The 18,415-nt window shown below is 34.4% G+C and overlaps 1 protein-coding gene and 1 non-coding gene across 2 annotated transcripts in view; one reads left to right on the forward strand and one right to left on the reverse strand.

Moving 5' to 3' along the window:
• Nucleotides 1–18,415, forward strand: part of mim (missing-in-metastasis) — a 282,563-nt gene that overhangs the window by 125,349 nt on the left and 138,799 nt on the right. Inside the window, exon 2 of the mRNA XM_068768030.1 lies at nt 18,089–18,150. Within this exon, the coding sequence (XP_068624131.1) occupies nt 18,089–18,150 (62 nt within the window). The remainder of the gene's footprint in view (nt 1–18,088; nt 18,151–18,415) is intronic.
• Nucleotides 12,046–12,239, reverse strand: LOC137924761 (U2 spliceosomal RNA). The gene has a single exon (XR_011107607.1). It is a non-coding gene; the product is annotated as a U2 spliceosomal RNA (small nuclear RNA).

Below are 18,415 nucleotides of genomic sequence, written 5' to 3' on the forward strand. Positions count from 1 at the left end.
TATAGTGTTTATATATTGACAGTGTGTACGTAGTGTCTTGTGTATTGAGTGTTTGCAGAATATGTGTGTGTTGTGACTTTGTTTAATGACTCCAGTAATATATGGTATAAAGTATATGGTACATATGTAGTATATATCGTACATAACTTATAGGTGGTATATAAAATAAGTTACGTCATAAAGTTCTAGTTTCGACTACTAGTCGATTGCGAATAAATCTATGGAGGCTTGGACCACACGCATTGAAGCCTAACGAATAAATCTATATACAATTGGTATGACGCAAAACTCTTTTACTTGTAAGGCTGCACATCGTCAATTCGAAGCGCGAACAATCGAGAATGGACCACTTAAGTGCCGGACCCGTGTAACAGTCGGCGACGATGTCTTTGAATGCGAAATTTTTTGAAGGAATTTGAAATAAAATAATGTACCAATTAAATTTAAAATTCCGAATCATATTGTTTATATGTATGAATTTTATTTGCATTTATCCATAAGAAAATTTGTAAATAATAATATAACGCTGTCGTGACTCGCAGCTGGAACAAGAAAGATCCGTAGCAAACAAGGGCAATCTTCTCCCAACTGTCGGTAGTACGTGGCGAAGATCTTTAGTTTTTTCAAACTTTATGAAATTGGTCTATCTCCAGAAAAACATGGCAATCGGCATCTTTGACTTTGTCATATTTAGCAGAGACTTGATGACTTACTAAAACAAGAAAGTATTATATATTTGGGAGGTAAAAAGGATTGAAACCTCCCGTTTATTTTGACTCTAATGTATGATTAAAATAATAGTCGCAAGGATACGTTGTCCTAACAGAGAAAAAGTGAGTGAAGTGTCAATGTGTGTGAATGACGTATATTTGAAAAATGTGAGAATGACTATATGGGAGTGAAGTGTTTTGTATTGACCGTTGTGTTGCCATATATACACCAATATATTGCGTCGTGGTTACGTTCCAAAAAATCGCGACGCAAATTAAAATGCCGCAAAGTGAATTAAGATTTTCTATAGCAGACCATGTAAGGAACGAAGATAGGTTCCAGGGTTACGAAAATACTACTTTGTTAAAAAGAAAATTGAACAAAGTAAACATTTTAAAAAGAAAAATAATATAACTCTGCCAATAAATAAATTGGAAAAAATATATACCTTTTTTGTAACCAGAAACAACACGTTAAAATTTATATAAATTTATTATTCTCTTTTTAAAAAAAAACATAACACACTGCATTACAACACACTACATAATTGAAACCGAACTCCAAAATTAGCAAAACAAATTAAAAATAAAACTGTAATAAACTTGCGTGGATTTTTTGTTAAAAAGGGAATCCCCGAGTTTTGATGGCATGGCGCAATTAGAAACAAAAGTGTTGCCATCTTTTGGAAAAATAAAGAAAATTTAAATAAAAAACATTAGAGACTCGAACCCAAAACAACGCAACCTCGAAAATCTAACGACGCACATTGAAAATTAGTACTAATTAAGCAGCGACGCAACTTCGAAAAAAACGCAAAACGAAATGACGCAAAGCATGATTTTGGTGTATAACATAGCAATAGGTAAGCACAATGATAGTGAAACTAAATAGTTGCATTGCAATTGCCAATTACCGTGTATTAACATATTTGTATCCTGTTACGCGCTTACTTTCTCAGTCATGGGTGTGTTTACATATCCACGATTATAATTTACAATTCGGTCCACGGAATGGGTGTCAACGGTGACTCGACGTGAATGTCTAATATTTTATCGATATTTCCATCTCGCTTACTCATCACTATCATTAGCTGTAGTGTCGCCATAAATAAAGAGTAGACTGTATAATATAAAAAATACAAATTGACATACAATTAGTTATGGCCATAGGACTTTCAATGTTGGACGTATGATCTCTTCTATAATAATAAAGATAAAAATAAAATTAAGTAATACAACATTCACATTTTTTTATCTGTATTATTTTTGAGTACTCTTATAGAGAAGAAGCAGGAAGAAACTCTACAACAAACCATCATATAAACCAAGGTTGAATAACTCGATGATCGAAGAAGAGCTCACGACAAACTCAAACGGGTTTTATTGTGGTCACTTTTACAATATTGTTAATTCGCTAGTAGAGCAATTTACTCTCAAGCTCTTTTATCACTTAAACTCTTCACACTATAAAAGTATTTTGTACGATTTTTTTTTTAAATAAACTTCGTAAATTTAAAAGTCATTTGGAGCCAGTTTTCAAAATCTTATGCGAGACAACTGTATCGAGTAAATTTATAATGTAACTCTTTATAAACGTATATATCCATACAAATTCATGGTAAGCATATTTTACATTAGTTCGCGATTTCGTCTGAGAGGTATTTGTGGTGAGCCAATCTAATTTAACCTTTACCCGGTCGCGATAGAGGCTAAACGTTTCTAAAATGACTACTTTCTACAGCTTACTGTAATAAGTACAGAGTATCCTCGACTTTTAAAATTAGGTCTTGAGAGATTGCGAAATGTAATAGGATTTCTGAGATTGGCTTTATGACGTCACTGTTTAAAATAATTAAACGAAACTTTTACGTAAATATCATTATGATGTCAGACGTATGGCGTCCACCGCTGGACTGAATAAGTTCATCTGTCCACCTTGTGGGTCTTACGAAGCCTTAGTGGGTTTCAGGTCTCTACTCCCGTGTAATTTTATCGTAATCGTATAACCATTTATCAATTACACGTTTACAACCTGTAATTATCTTTCGTGGCTGTCTTAGACTACCCAAGCATTACTCATATATCATAATAATATTATCATTTGTACATACAAACTTACTTATGTAGTGTTCTTACAAAAAAAAATGTTGCTTTAGTGTAAAGAATTTTTATGTGATAATATTTTTAAATTTAAGTTTAACAACTGTGTATTTATAATCCTAAGCTTTAAGTTGAGAGATGTTATCATAGAAGTGTACATTTTTATACTAGTTTCTATCAATATGAGGTAACGTATTTCTCTTGAAGTGTAAGAGTGAAGACTGTATAAAATAAAAATAATTATACAAGTAAATAAGGTTACATCTGCGGTACTTTGGCGGCAAAACAAAGCCGTGATAGTTATGTGCCGGTTTAAAGTGCGCAAACGTAATTGCTAATATAAAGTGGCGTCTTGTGTTTTGAGTTGGCGGTCGCAAATGCGCTTCTCAGGATTTTTTGTTTTAAAAATACTTATTAATATACCATTGTAATGAAGCATCACTGTGTAAATAATTCCGCGGTTATGGGTATTATCCCTCACTACTGTAGATCCAGATTATTTTTTGGAAAATTTGTCGCGCACTATATCATGCCGTGTGTGTGCCGTGCCGGTCTTCGGTGCGTATTGCTGCGGTCTCGTGGTCGCCGTCTATCAACTTTGCCACTGTTCAAAAGTTTCAACGAGACTCCATCGCTTTTCCTGTCTATGTGAGCAAAAACTAAAAAAAATGACTTGTGCATGTAGTGGAAAGGCGAATGAACACATAATTATTTTTTAAATCAAAAAAGAGGAAATTAATACTGTATAAAACAAGCGTGTTCGGATATAATCAATTGTAAAATGTGGTTAACGGTATGTTTAGCATTACAATGAAAAATCAATGCGAAATAGAAAACTTATTTTTATATGCATTCGTCTATTATTTTAGAAGTTTAAAATAGTGTTCACTTTGGTATTCTCATTTATTTGTTTTTTGTAATGAACTACAAAAGACAATAATATTTGTCTATACGATATGTCAGCAGTGGTACGCTAAGAGAACTGAGACATACGTAGGTCACAGGTTCTATTCCCGGGATACAATACAATATTTATATAATTCACACTATGCGTTAATTATACAGGATTTCCACTGTTCACCTATTAGTCAGCATCAGCTTTCCTACGTTGTACGTACCTGTAAAGCTTGGCGATCATATATATATATATATATACGTATGAATGGTAAAGAATATAGATATCTTTGGGGGCGTAAGACTTGTAGCGACAACGGGCTGCGCAACGAAGTATGTGGGTGCCAGATATTATCATTCACAGATTTCCAATAACCGTTAGAAAACTACGTTCAGCTTTTTCCGCTGAATCTAAACCATACTGTCATCAGAGAAACGTATCATTAATTTATTTTAATGGATATGTATCTACGCGTTACATCGTTTGCGGAATATTTATGTGATAATGGCTATAAAATTTACAATGGTACGCTCGATGTCACGGCACAGGCGAGTCTCACAAATGCTGTGTTTACACTTATTTTTTATATAGTTGCACATCTGCTTACAAAGAGGATAGAGACAACCTTTTTAAATTCGTCGGAAGACACTTGATATATTCCGTTTCCAAACGGTTCTGGAATCTATGTCTAGCTAATGGTAATTATATATGAATATAGATAGAGGATAGGAGGGATAGAGGATAAGATGATATATGAAAGAGAAGATTGATAATAATAAAAAATATGAATAAATTACTAGAAATAAAAAGTCCCTGTCCCACACGAGATAGGGGAACGAGAGGTCCCCAACAGCGAGGGCCATATAAAAGAGAAAAAGAAAATGGTAATTATAATTACAGATATATGTTGTAAAGAAAATATATAGTTTTATTTAAAAAAAAATTGGTTCATAGTAAAAAGGTCATTGACCTCGTGAAATTTTTGCGCAATCGAAGATGATAACCCGTTGAAGTGGATAGCGCAGAAGATTGCTGCCGCACTGCGGAGTCCGTTGCGGACAAGAATAGTGCAATTAAAATTGATAAACACAATACTACACTTGTTATAACGACTGTTATGACATTTGCACTAAATGTAAAATGTATGTCTTTCTGATAATCGTGTAACAATTGTCAATCGAAAATATATAGTGTTGTTGAAAAAAGTATATGTAATATAATATAATTAGAGATGTTGGACCGGTCATAGGAAAAAGTTTTTAGTTGGATATCATTGGAAATCTGCAGCCAACGCCTTGTTGTGGGAAGCGGAGTTCGGCGTTGTATAAAGTTCTCCGACGTTCAGGTCTCCCGTTGCTGATGAGAAGTTTTGATGTTTTTTCTTTCTCCCTCTCCGCATCTTCTGTCACACTTCCACAAGCCTCCTCTTTGCGTCTTATACTCCACTATTGAGGACCTCAATCCTTTTTGGAATGTTTCTAGAGTATTATAGCGTATGTTACGTCATCTGCGCCTGTCCACAGTGTGTATTTAATGACGGGGCAACTTGTATATAGATAAAGAAAACATAACCACGACGGATCAGTTGCGTGTTGAAGCAACCATTGTAACTCTACGCTCGGTTCGCTTTATATGTCGAATGGAAAAAACGAATGAAACATTTTGTTAGCTTAAGCAATGCGATGGAGTCCGCGGGCGTCGTGTGAATCAGGGTCGCGATATTCAGTGCGAGTACACGCCTATTAATTAGAGCATACCGGAAGCGAGTCGCTATCGACTTGCTTTCGAGATCCTATGGTACTTAATAGTGTGTTACAGATTGAATCTGTTGATAATTTGAATCGGTTGTGTTGATTTCGGAAATGAGTATGAATTTTATTCTTTTTTATTAGATTGTAAAATTCATATTTTTTCTTGTCATTTTATTATTTTTATTTTAGTATTTAAAGATCGCTATCATTGGAGAAGACCTGGAATGATGTTGATAAATACAGCTCTAGCTCGCTACTATCCGTGACCTTAAGTATATCGTCAGTTCTGGTTTACCGCACCGGTTCTTCTGTGGATCTCCACATTTCTTCTTCGTAAGAAAAGGACTAATATATAGCTACTTCCGCTATGTAGCAGTAGTCGTGCAATGCAGTGCACCGCCCGCCAGCCCGCTGATAAATGCGCGTGCGGTAAACAATGCGAATTACATAACTACCACCGTTAAATCACTCAACACGTGTTTCACCCCTCCACGGGGCATCCTCAGGGGTAATTTTACACCGATTAGTGCCAAACACCAAGTCAGACTCGGTGTTTGGCGCTAATCGGTGTACACATGCGCATTTATCAGCGGCACGACTATTGCTACATAGCGGAAGTAGCTATAAATTAGTCATTTTCTTACTCAGGATGGACTTCCGCAAAGTAACGCCTGAGTCTATTAAATATTTCTTCTTCGATCATAGCTTGGAACATAGCCTTCCTCGATGCTCTAGGGGTAGCTATGAGACTTAAAATGATATATCCCACTAGGCCAGTGACTTCTTTAACAATGACACTTTGTATTATATGTTTATATTTTTACGGAATCTGGATTGAGAAGAGTTCTCACACCGTTAATTTTTTTTTAATTTAATAGCAAACCATGAAATTAATGTGTCTTGTCATTGTTTGACCGATGCCTCGTCACGTGGTAGTATTTTTTAATTTAAGAGGCTCCGTTCCTCGTAAATACTTTCGGCGCGTCGAAGGCCTTGCATTCAGTATTGAAAAATGTTTATCGTGAAAGTTTTTTCAAATAAATATTTAATTTGTGTTTAAAAACTCAAATTCAGGGTTTTTTATGGGAACCGCCATCTTGTAAAAATATCTATTGCTATATATAGAACTTCTTTGATTGTACCTACAAGATGTTCCAGTGACGACGGGCTAATTAAAATTGTCTGCGAACAGGAAACGAATGCTTCTTCCATCCATTTCGAACGATATTCGGGCGAGAAATTCTTCCTTTTAATCATTCCATCCCTGCGTTAATATTTACGTATGCGCTTCAAGCGAGTTTGCACGGACACTGGAGTTGTTTTATTTTTTTTTTAATCAACGACTGCTATTGAATGACAGATTTAATTATTCTTGCCGGCCTGCTGCTGCATTTGGTACTGTAATACAAGGCTTTCTATTACATTGGTTTTGTAATACAAGAATGTTTGGATCTATATTTACAGGGTGATTGGTTATGTGTAACTTTAGGGTGAAGAAGCAAATTCATCAATAATCGTGGATGAATGTTAGGTATTTATTGAATTCCCTTGACCTAGACTTAGGTTTAATCTGGTAGAGTTGGATCCCACTACCACGGGTACACGTTTCAGTTTTAAGGCGCCGTATCTTATTTTACCGATACGCATCAATTTCAGTTTCAATTTAAACAATATACGCAATGATTGGTTATGGATATAAAAACTTTATAATGGTAAATACAGCCTTTTTGCAATCAATTAATGTGTATGTAGACTCTATATTAAATAACACGATGATAATATAGTAAAAAAATGTTTTCAAAATTGGGATTGCTCCATATTAAAATTAAATATTGTTTACTATCTATCTCTAGTTTTGTAATGCCAGAATTTATTAGTTTGTAGCATTCCATAAATTATTTTATTTCAGAGTGATCTTTATGGAGCGAAATAGATTTAAAAGCTTGTACACCTGCAACCAATCGCCCTGTATAATTCCTCGGACAGCTCTAGATGTAAACGTATATCATGCCCTTAATGCTGAAACATGAAGATTTTGAGTCATAAAGGTAACACTTGTAAAAAAAAAAAAAATTTAAAACAGTCGTACGTTGTACTTTATAACTACGGGCTCGGTTCAAGCTCCCTAAGAGTCTAAATAAATCGCCTACTAACATTTAGATGAACTGTCAACAAGGTGGCATTGTTCCTTTGATTTCAATTGCTCTGTGTTCCTCAAGGGTGCCGGTGCGTTAGAAGCGTCGTTGACCCAAACGAATGGACTCATTGTGATCCAATCTGTTGAGTCGACGGGTTACCGGCAATTATGATATCCTTTTTTAAACGATTTTAGTCCTTAAGAGTAAAAGTTTAAAAGTGCAAATTGCATGTCCTACATGGTGATTAGTTCTGCTGTGTTGATTCGTCTAAATGATTGTATGTCATATTCCGTAGGTATTAAGAACGAAAACTGCATGGTTTGATTATGAGTTTTTTTGACTATTCACGGTGGAAACTGCTGAGGAAATTGAACCTTATGGTAATAGAATAGTGGCGATAAAAGCACGGACAGGACATTGATGAGGCTTATCGTTAGTCTGATAACTTTTGATTGTTTATGTAAATGTGTTTAATTTAGTAATGGTTAGGCTGCGTTTCATGAGAGTTAGAGAGAGAGATTTTTTATAAGCGTTTTGTGAAATCGCGTTATGGTTTAAAATTGAATATCATTATGTGGATACAACTTTCACGTTTTAAATTTTAGATACGGGCCTGCATCCAGCGTCTATGTGCTTGTTGCTCTTTGGTTTCCACTCCAGATCCACCTTAAGGCTCCAGCGGCCTTCGGTTCTGTGCGATGTGGCTTACCAACTGCCATTTCAACCTGCTTATTGTCTTTTATTTTTGTTACCATTGATTTTTAGATAGGGTGTTACTATATATTAATTGATTGCAAATGAGCTAGACATTCACCTCTATAAACATTTACCCCTAAAACCAAAAGCCATGTATGTTTTTTTTTGTTTTTGTTTTTTTATGGCCTCCGCTATTTCTGGCCTGATGGTCTCTTGTGGAAGGACAGGGTCATTTCTTTTCGTTTAATAATTTTTTCATGTCTTATTTTATTTCCGCACTCTTCATACATTAGCCATATATGTTAGAAGAACGTAATATTTTATAAGAAAGATGTAAACGCATCTCACACAGGCGAAGCTTTAATCATTGCTGTTATAGAGCGTGGCAGAATTGCTTTGTGCTGCACGCGTGATTTGTGAGCTATTATATTTCTATGAAGAAACTGATTATTCTTTTAACGACCCTATTGCTTTAGCTTTAGGGTTATAAATCGCCTGGCTTACGGAACCATACAAGTGTTGATTCTATAAAATTGATGATCGTTTTAGAAACGCTTGAATGATGAGTTATTTGCAGTCACTTCTGAATTTTATAGACGACTTTTATAGGTATATAGGTAAGATGTTTGTGTGGTTTTAGACAGTCATTGTCTTGGTTTAACTATGCGTAGCTTAGCTTCATAAATTCAACTCTGGTGATACCTAGACTCCCACAAGTTACTTTAATATTAAAAAAAACTAGGACTGAAATAAAATTAGTTTTCCAAATGGTATTTTACGCATGCCATTTAAAATATGGTGTCGTGATACGGCTTTGATGAGACCTAATATTACGCGTAATTGTGATTGATTGATGTCATCTTGTCAGCCGTAAAACGTCCACTGCTCATAGTATAATGGAGAGAAGGCGAAGCAAGAGAGGCGATGTATGATGGGTAATCAAGGAGGAAAGGAATGGTAGAGAATGAAAAGACGACAGAGGAATGAATTAAAGATCGTAAGAATGACCAAAGAGGAGCTGGGAAATAATTAAAAAATAGTGTGAAAAATTTATTGTAAATAATGTCATTACAGGGGTCGTGAAAGGACGTCCACCGCTGGTCATAGGCTTCCCACATATATTGACATTAATACCGGTGGAAGCAGCCTGTATGCAGCTTCTGACGACCTTTTGCCTTTCTTGTGTTGGGTTCGGTATTCAAAAGTTACGTCTTAATTTAACACAAAATATATTCTGGATTAAATAAAAACATTCTCCTGTATAATTCGAAAACCTTCTGAAACATATTTGTAGCGAAAATTTTTAGTAATTTTCCTTTTTCTACGAAATTTTGGTTAAAATTTTGCGCAGAAGTGTTAGCGACCTCATTGTATCCGCGGTGAGACGGGAGAAGTCGAGACGCACACGAGATATTGAAGAACAGATGGCTTCTTGTTGATCTACCTCCATCGTGTTGCTCATATTCCTGAGGTGATCAGAACTTGCCTGTATCCTATGATAAACAGTCAAAATGCCAAAGCAAGTAATACATATAGTACCTAGATATTAGCTTGAAAGCAACAGTATAATATGTCTACATATATATATGACTGGTTATTGATGTATGTAGAGTTCATTTGTTGTCAATATATATAAGGTACATTTTACCAGATAATGAGTGTTTTCATAAATAATAACGTAATGATAACATAGTAATAAAAAGCGTTTTAAAAATTCATTGTTGATTTTGTATCCGTATATGTCATTTGTCTGCCGCAAATCAAAAGAAAAAATAATGTAACCTATTTCAAAGTGTATTGCTGATAAATAAGCTGTACATTCACCTTTTTAAAACTTTTACACGTACAACTAATCATCCTGTATACAAATTTTGTGTTGCATTTGTTTTAATAAAGCAATGTACATAAAAATAGGTCGAACACTAAACCCGAAATATATAATTTTAACTGCGCGCACCTTTGTAAAACCGTATAAAAACCAGACGTAAGCGCTGTTGTAATTACGGTGCGATATCAAAGGGCGTTTACGGCGAAACGTAAACAGTTCAGGTTATTGTGCTGCAAGATTATATTCGATGCGAATGAGATGTCCGTTTGATTTGTGCCCTCGGGACGTGCGGTTTGATGTATGTCGACGCTTAGCTTTAGTGTTGCACCTACGTTTATAATTTTATCGATATTTATATCTAATATATAAAATTCTCGTGTCACGGTGTTCGAACTTGAACTCCTCTGAAATGGCTTGACCGATTTTTACCAAATTTTATATGCGTATTTATTAGGTCTGAGAATCGGCTACTATCAATTTTTCATACCCCTAAGTGATATGTGTGTGGGTTGTTCACCCTAATTTTTTTTTGACGAAATTTTTTGTTTTTATTTTATTATGATACAACATACAAAAATACATACAACCCTAAATTTTCACCCCTCTACGACCAACCCTTATTTTTAAATCGAAAATTAAAAATATTTTTTTTTTGCAAAACAACGTTTGCGGGATCAGCTATTTTGTATATATTTATTTTGACGCCTGTCGATGAGTAAGTCGTGAATTCGTTGAACATCAAGATTGCTGGAAGTCGTCGGGAGCAGTGCGACACTGGTCATTGGGTTTTCTTTACGGAAGGTCTATACCTTGCAGTGATATGTACGAATGGACATATATCTCCTCATATATGACCGGTTGAAAATAGTCTGCATCCAAAGTCTTCCTTAATTTTTATAGAAAACTTTAATTTGAATTTATTATCTGTGGAATTAAGGTAATCAATCATGTATTTAATGGAATCAGGCGTTACCTCGCGGAAGTCCATCCTAAGTAAGAAAAGGACCAATATTAGTAGGGTAGTCGTGCAATGAAATGCACCGCCCGCCAGCCCGCTGATAAATACGCATGCGGCAAACAATGCGAATCACACAACCGCCACCGCCAAATCACTCAAGACGTGTTTCAGCCCTCCACGGGGCATCTTCAGGAGTTATGTTACATCGATTAGTGCCAAACACAGAGTGTCTCATCGTTGTGAATCAATCATTTGTCTTATTTTTAGCCACGCTAGTAATCAGTATAATTTATCTAAAATCAATAATAATATGAACTATTGTAATTATTAATATGCGAATAAACACACGTGTCATGTATTTGCACATTTTGATTATTATAACAAAATTAATGTTTTATCGATAATTTTTCTATACGTTGTCACAACACTACGCGGGCCTGTATACAAAGTCCATCTCCCGTGTATTCATAAAATGATTAAGGCAACACCGGCGTTGATGGACGCTAACTCGGACATATTTGTCTATTCAGAGCACATACATTGAATTATTTTTTAAATATTCAGTCAGTGACAACACTGCTGATATGCTATGACAGGAGATTTTGACACAGACTTGTGATGCTCACACAAAATTGCCGGCAGTTTATATTTAAAATTTATAAATATGACATAATTATAAATTAATATTTTGTGAACCTCGGGATTTACACTTATACTACGTAATTTAAACATTGTAAATGTAATCTATTATTGTTTATTTTCTTCCTACACCTATGGATATTCTTTACCATTTAAAATAATATTACTTTAAAATAATAAATAAAAAATGTTGAGAAGGAAAAATAATATATGTATACTTATATATACTATATTAACTATTATTTAATTACTAATAAATATATAAACTTTTAACGCGCAATTGCATACTTATGATTGGCTTATATATAAGCTTCGATTGCAAAATTGCGTTTTTTATGAGCAAATCCGGGCGGCACTGCAATGCCGACCCATGACGGAAGTGGAGCGAGCCTCGAATATCCCGTCGTTTTACAAAAATCAGTTTAATATACCAGTCCCCTGGTTGCAGTGCGAGAACTTTCAGATATTAAGCTAAAAGGAACAGAATTTACACAATGATATTAACCAAAAGGCTGAGAAGCGCCTCTCCTGTTCTCCCGCCTTTTACTTACTTTACGTAAAAAATTGTATTTTAAATCTGCATTCGGCTTCAGGTGTCAATCAAGCTGTCTCTGAAAGTTGTTTGTCCCAATAGTGGGTAAAGTACGTGACTGTTTATAGTGAGAACTGGAATTTAGAGTTGTTGTCCTTCGAACTGCTCGCTTAGTCATACGTAATGGGCTTAAAGTCGTGGATACAGATGACGCGGTTAAGTAACTGTCCATCTAATTTGCTCCGGTCGTGGTTGACGGTGTAAGAAATTATTCTCACGGAATAAACAAAAAATTCGGGCATTTTAATAACGTGTGGAACCATAAGGTCACGTGTTATGGTAATATTAAACTTATTAAACTAACAATATAGCCCATGTACATATAGCCTTGCGAATTGGCAAGTTGAAGTACCCGTGGACAGACAACTCGGCGCGCAGAAAAGAAGGCCGCTAGGCTCATAAGGTTCTAGAGTTTAAGATCGTCGGCGCTGGATGCAAGCAACTTCCAACCTGTTCCAATGGGAATATCTGTGGAATGCCTTCCAATAGTGGTCGTTTACCTTCTGAAATTATTATAATGAAAGTAACAAATAGTGAAAAGGGTAGTACTGGTAGTAATATAGTATATTTTTAAAACGCATCTTTCGTTATTTTAAATATTCGATTTTTCGATCGATCTGAATATTGCCTTATTGGTATTTACGGATACCGCGAAGTGGAGAAGGCAGAGAAGAAAGCGAATAGCTTAAAACTCGTTGATGTAACTTGACTCGAGTACTCACTCAAGAACCTATACTTGACGTTATAGAGAGACTTGCTGAGCTCTTGGTTCGGTTAGGCACTCCATGGCCCGACACAGGTAGATCTCACCTTGGACTGTCACTCATAACGCGTCAAGCGTTACCAATTCGATTCTTGAAAGAAAATGATAGATATTGTGAAGGAAAAAAGGTAAGAATAAAAGAAATTGAGAAGTATGAAAGAAAGTGAAGAATAAAGATAAAATTTTGAAAAACTTATTTCAAAGACCCCAATCCTAACAAATTAGGGGTACGAGAGGCCTCCAATAGCGGGGGCCATAAAAAAAGCGTTACCGATTAGAGCAGTGTTTCCCAACCTTTTCTGTGCCATCTTAGTCTTTATAACAAAATTCTCTCCCACCTATATAACATACATAATTTTTACCATAAAAAATTAATTATTCTCTAAAGAAACATTAATATTAGGTTTAAGGAAGAAATCATTAGGAAATTGTTAACGAAACACGGTAATTAAATTTTCAATACATATAATGAAAAAGTTAAATTCAAATTACAAATCATTTTAATAAACATTTTTATATTAATTTATTATTTTAATTACTTCCTTGTATCATAAACCATTTAAAAAACTAAATCCAAACTCGGCTAAAAATGAAGATGGACGCGGTGGCAATAGTTTTCTTGCGCATTTTGTTAAATTTTAGGGATTTGATTTTTGTTTCCTCATAAATCCAAGACATCAAGCGAAATTATACCCAAAAATTATAATTCGCAATTATTTAAGAATTTACTTTTAATATTAAATTTGGCACTCTTGCTCAAAACTAGTGTCAAGTTCATTTCCCCATTGCACCCCTTAACAAAGAAATTGCCCTCCTGTGGGGCGTGGGCAACACGTTGGGAAAGATTGGATTAGAGGCTTTGACATATATACATTTTTTTCCGAGACGATTTTTTCTCACTTTTGAAACATGATACTCTTGCAACCGCAACGCCGTTTATGATATATATGCGTCTTAAAAACTGAAAGTATTTGGTGATTGTTTATCTAAAATGCTGAATCAACGAAGGCATTGATATAATTTTAGTGGTATGTCAGTTTACATATATGCTTGTTAGTAATAATATTTATTTGGATATATGCACACAGATTCATAACGTAAGTGGACGCAACTTTAAATGTCGTTTTTGTTGCTACAGGTCAGATTTTTTTTAGAATCTATGCAAGAAGTCATATGTATGTATGTATGTTTGTATATTTATTATATTTTCTTTTGTTGTTTACCTATGAAAATTATATGTAACCACCAAAACATAGACGCTTCAAAATTTCGGACCTTAACCGTTTAGGAGTTTAATTATAAAATAAATAAATTCGAATTCAAACCCCATCAACACTAGTTCATTAAATCATAAAACTCCCACCACAACAAATCAGTTTATTACTTTTTTTACATTTACGTGAAATCAACCGCGCGACATTGGCTTTGTCTAGAGCCGACCACGTTTCACGCTTCTGAGAACTTGTGAAAGGGCATTACGCGTGACATTACGTCTCGTCATAACGCACGCTGTGTTTCTTAAATGTGGTGTGAATCTAATCTAATGATCGGTGTGTTAAAACTACCCTCGTAGGGCTTGCCACGAACATGAGCTATTTAATCTTGTACATCATGGTGACGTGTTACAAGAATTGTCTATAAATTCGTCGTATTTCAAATAGACTTATATATATATATATATATATATATATATATATATATATATACTTTTATATATATATATATATATATATATATAAAGTTAAAATCTTAGAACGTGTCCCTAACTACCTTCACCCTGCGGGTGGAATTTCGAATTCACGTATATTCAGCGAGGAGGAAAGGAATATTTCTACGAAATATTTATGGTTTCCGTGATATTGTGATATATATGAGAAATACAACCTTAACACATAGCATTGAACGCTGTAACGTAATGTTAGAGCTGAGAGCATTAGTGGTCAAGTACAGTCCACTCAGGCAGCCTTTGAATTTCCGCACGAAAATCAATTTATCAATAACCCTGACTTTAATAACTTAATGGAGGTTACGTCGAACAGCAATAAGCCTCTTGCGCCATAATTTGAACCGGAAATCTGCTTTATTATTTATCTAAGTGCTATTTAAATAGCTTTTTGTGTACTGTGGTTATGAATGTGTGGATTTTTAACTTACTACTTGTGTTTAAGAACGTTAAATTAGAAGTAAAATTTTGATCTGCGGAACAGTGGATGGACAAGCAAGAGGTCACAACCCCATGCGGCTTGCCCGATCGCGTCAACGTGCTGAACAAATATTCAAAAAAGGATCACGAATCTAAGAAATGAAAGATACGACGCGGGGAAGAAACTGTAGGAAGAAGACTGCCAATGTTGGTATTGCCGTGTTATGTATGAATGAAAAAGAATGTCATAATCTAAAAGGTTGATCTATATCACATTTGCTGTCAATTAATGTATGGTGTAATAAATAATGTAATGATACTATTGTAAGAAAAAGCTTTTTCGAATTTCGAACAACTACTTTTCAAAATTAATTAATGTTTACTATCTGTCGTTGCAGACTTTGTACCACCAGATGTTATTCTCCTGTTGTATCCCAAAAGAGTTTTAAAGAGATCAATTTATACAGCTTGATTAGAAAGAAAAGCAGAAGCTTTAAAGCTTCTTGCTGATATATAAGCTATACATTGACTTTTATACCTATATCTAAACATCCTGTATTGTTGTGTCATTTAATGTTTCGATAAATCTAAAACAACAGCTCTATACCTTTTCGTCATCCTTCTTATTTGAAATAAATGCAATATTAAAGATATATGTATAAAGTATAATTGCCTCTGTGTAATGTATCTGAATTTGATTATAAAATTTGCATTTGAATGTATAGAGGTTACGTAACAAGCATTCGATTTCACCTAAGTCTTTCAATGCATCATGAAAATTAATGAAATGAAGAACTGTAATGATAGCCATTAGAGCAATTTGATTTTTTGCTTTATTAGATATTAAATTAGTAGAAGTCTGCGATCGTAATTGAAGGCAATTTTGAACGCGTTATTTTAATATTATAAATTACTACTTGTACTAAAACAGACTTTGTACTGACAACAGAGGTTATTGGCCTGTGGTATTTCAATAGGAAAAATAAAATAATATATATATATATATATATATATATATATATATATTTATGATCGACAAGTACAATACAGTCTTTTAATTAAATGACAATATGAACCTTATTTTGGTGTTAGAGATGGGTCTCAGCGTTCTATGAGTTCACCGGGCGGAAACCGGTTCCATCGCGTTGTAGGAAGTGAGGCTGAATACGATGCTCGGTGCTAACAACACGCGTAGAAGATTTAGGAAGGCTTCCTTGCAACGTATAACCTTACACTTTCACCGATTGAACTCCGCTCCCTACATTACCAAATTTTAAATAATTAAAAATTTAAATGAGTTATAATTAGACGTATATAAAAATAAAAATCAAACAAAAAAGTAAATTTCACGGACTTAACAAGAAACAATTTATCTTGAAAAATTCTAACGTTGAACTTGTTCAATTATAATGTTATTTATTAAACTACTTGAGTCATAAGCTATATGTTTTAATAATGCATACGAATGAGGCGAATTGAATTTCCCGCTGAATTGTGTAATAAACTAGACCAGACCTGGTCAAGCAGAAAATCATTGTAGCCCGCATATGTAAAAATTAGTGGAAATTGAATGTTTTTCCGTTGTTATATATATTTGTGGGTTTTGTTTAGTAAATAAAACCGTAAAATAAAATGATTATCGTTTGTGTTACTGTCTACAGTTTAACAGAAAAACGCTCTTGTTAATTCACCCAGAAAGCCTAAAAGCTGTTAATAATAAACAATTTATCATTGCGGCCCGCGAGTTGACGAGTTCTGAACTATAGTGCAATATGTAGTTCAGAGCGGACGAATTAACAGCAAGCGGACGAACAGCGGCAATTTGGCCAATGTTGCTCAGGTGGACTGGGTTTACCTGCTCGCTGTCGTATTTCAAGGTTCTATTACTATTTGATCGAAATGTGTGTAACTTTGTTGACTCATACATGAATGATTTTTAATTTACACATCAAAAATTCTTTAATTTTAATACAAATAGCAACTGTTAAGCTTCACGCTGGCTCTTCTCAACAGATCTGCATTCCGAGCCAGTGTTTGCTTACTATTTATAATGTTAAAATAATTGAAGACTCGAAAGTGCGTGTAAATGCCTACACGAATAAAGATATTTTGAATTTTAATTCCAAAAAGACATATGTAACACTATGTCTTATATGTAATGTGTTTATGATTTTTTTTTCCATTTTAAAGTTATGTTATCTTAAAAGTATGATTTTAGAGTTCCTTTCTTCGCTTAAGGAAATTAGCGGTAGGTTAAAGTAAAAATGCTGTAATAATAAAGAAAAAGACACACTGTATTGTGATTTACGAAAAGTTGTTTTTTTACCACAAAATTATTAAGGCGGTCACTTTAAATTACATATAAATAAATATACCAAAAGGAACTATTTTCGGAGCTTCTGTTTCCGTAGTATGTGTACTATTTAATCACAGTCGACTATCGCACTCCGAGATGTTTTAAAAAGATAAGTGATTTTCATACTATGTCAAAACTTTCGATATATATGCATCTGAATGTCCGAACTTTGGATATAAACAATAAATCGAAATAAATTATATTTATGCTCCGACATTAATTTACTCTTTAATTTTCTTCTTTTTGAATAATTTTCCCACGTTTAAGATTACAGTTAATCATACCAGTCCCTGCGATTTTTTCCGGGCTTCTAAATTTTTGGAAAGTTTTATGGAACCTTACACGATGGTGTTACATGATTTTCTAACTACATCAGTCTAACGTGTATATTTACTTTACCCTCTGTATTGCCGACAACTGAAAGCTTCTTCTTCATATTTTTGAGCACTTCTTTGCAATATGACGGAAGTATCCAATAATACGATAGATTAATTATAAATATTTTTTTTCTTCTTACAGAACAGCACACCGATGTGGGAGGAGTTCATTTCGAAGGCGACAAAACTACACTCTGCTTTGAAGTAAGTTTAATTCCTTTATTTTATTTATTAATTAATATTTTTATATACATGTCGTGCGAATTTTAATCGCAGTGTTGCAAATAATGCTGCAAAGCTTACAACGAGGCAATGGACAGGTTACATAGCGAACAGAACTGATGGTCACTGAAGCTTTTAGGTTCATAGGTAACATGTCCTATTTATAAGTGAACACTCTACTCTTCCTACGCATCCTACGGACGGATGAGACAATCTTGTTAAGGTCATCGGAAGATGTACATACAAG

The sequence above is a fragment of the Battus philenor genome, unplaced genomic scaffold (assembly GCF_028537555.1).
Source record: "Battus philenor isolate CCGP_79_NKW_IND1 unplaced genomic scaffold, ilBatPhil1.0.hap1 SCAF_24, whole genome shotgun sequence".
Lineage (NCBI taxonomy): Eukaryota > Metazoa > Arthropoda > Insecta > Lepidoptera > Papilionidae > Battus > Battus philenor.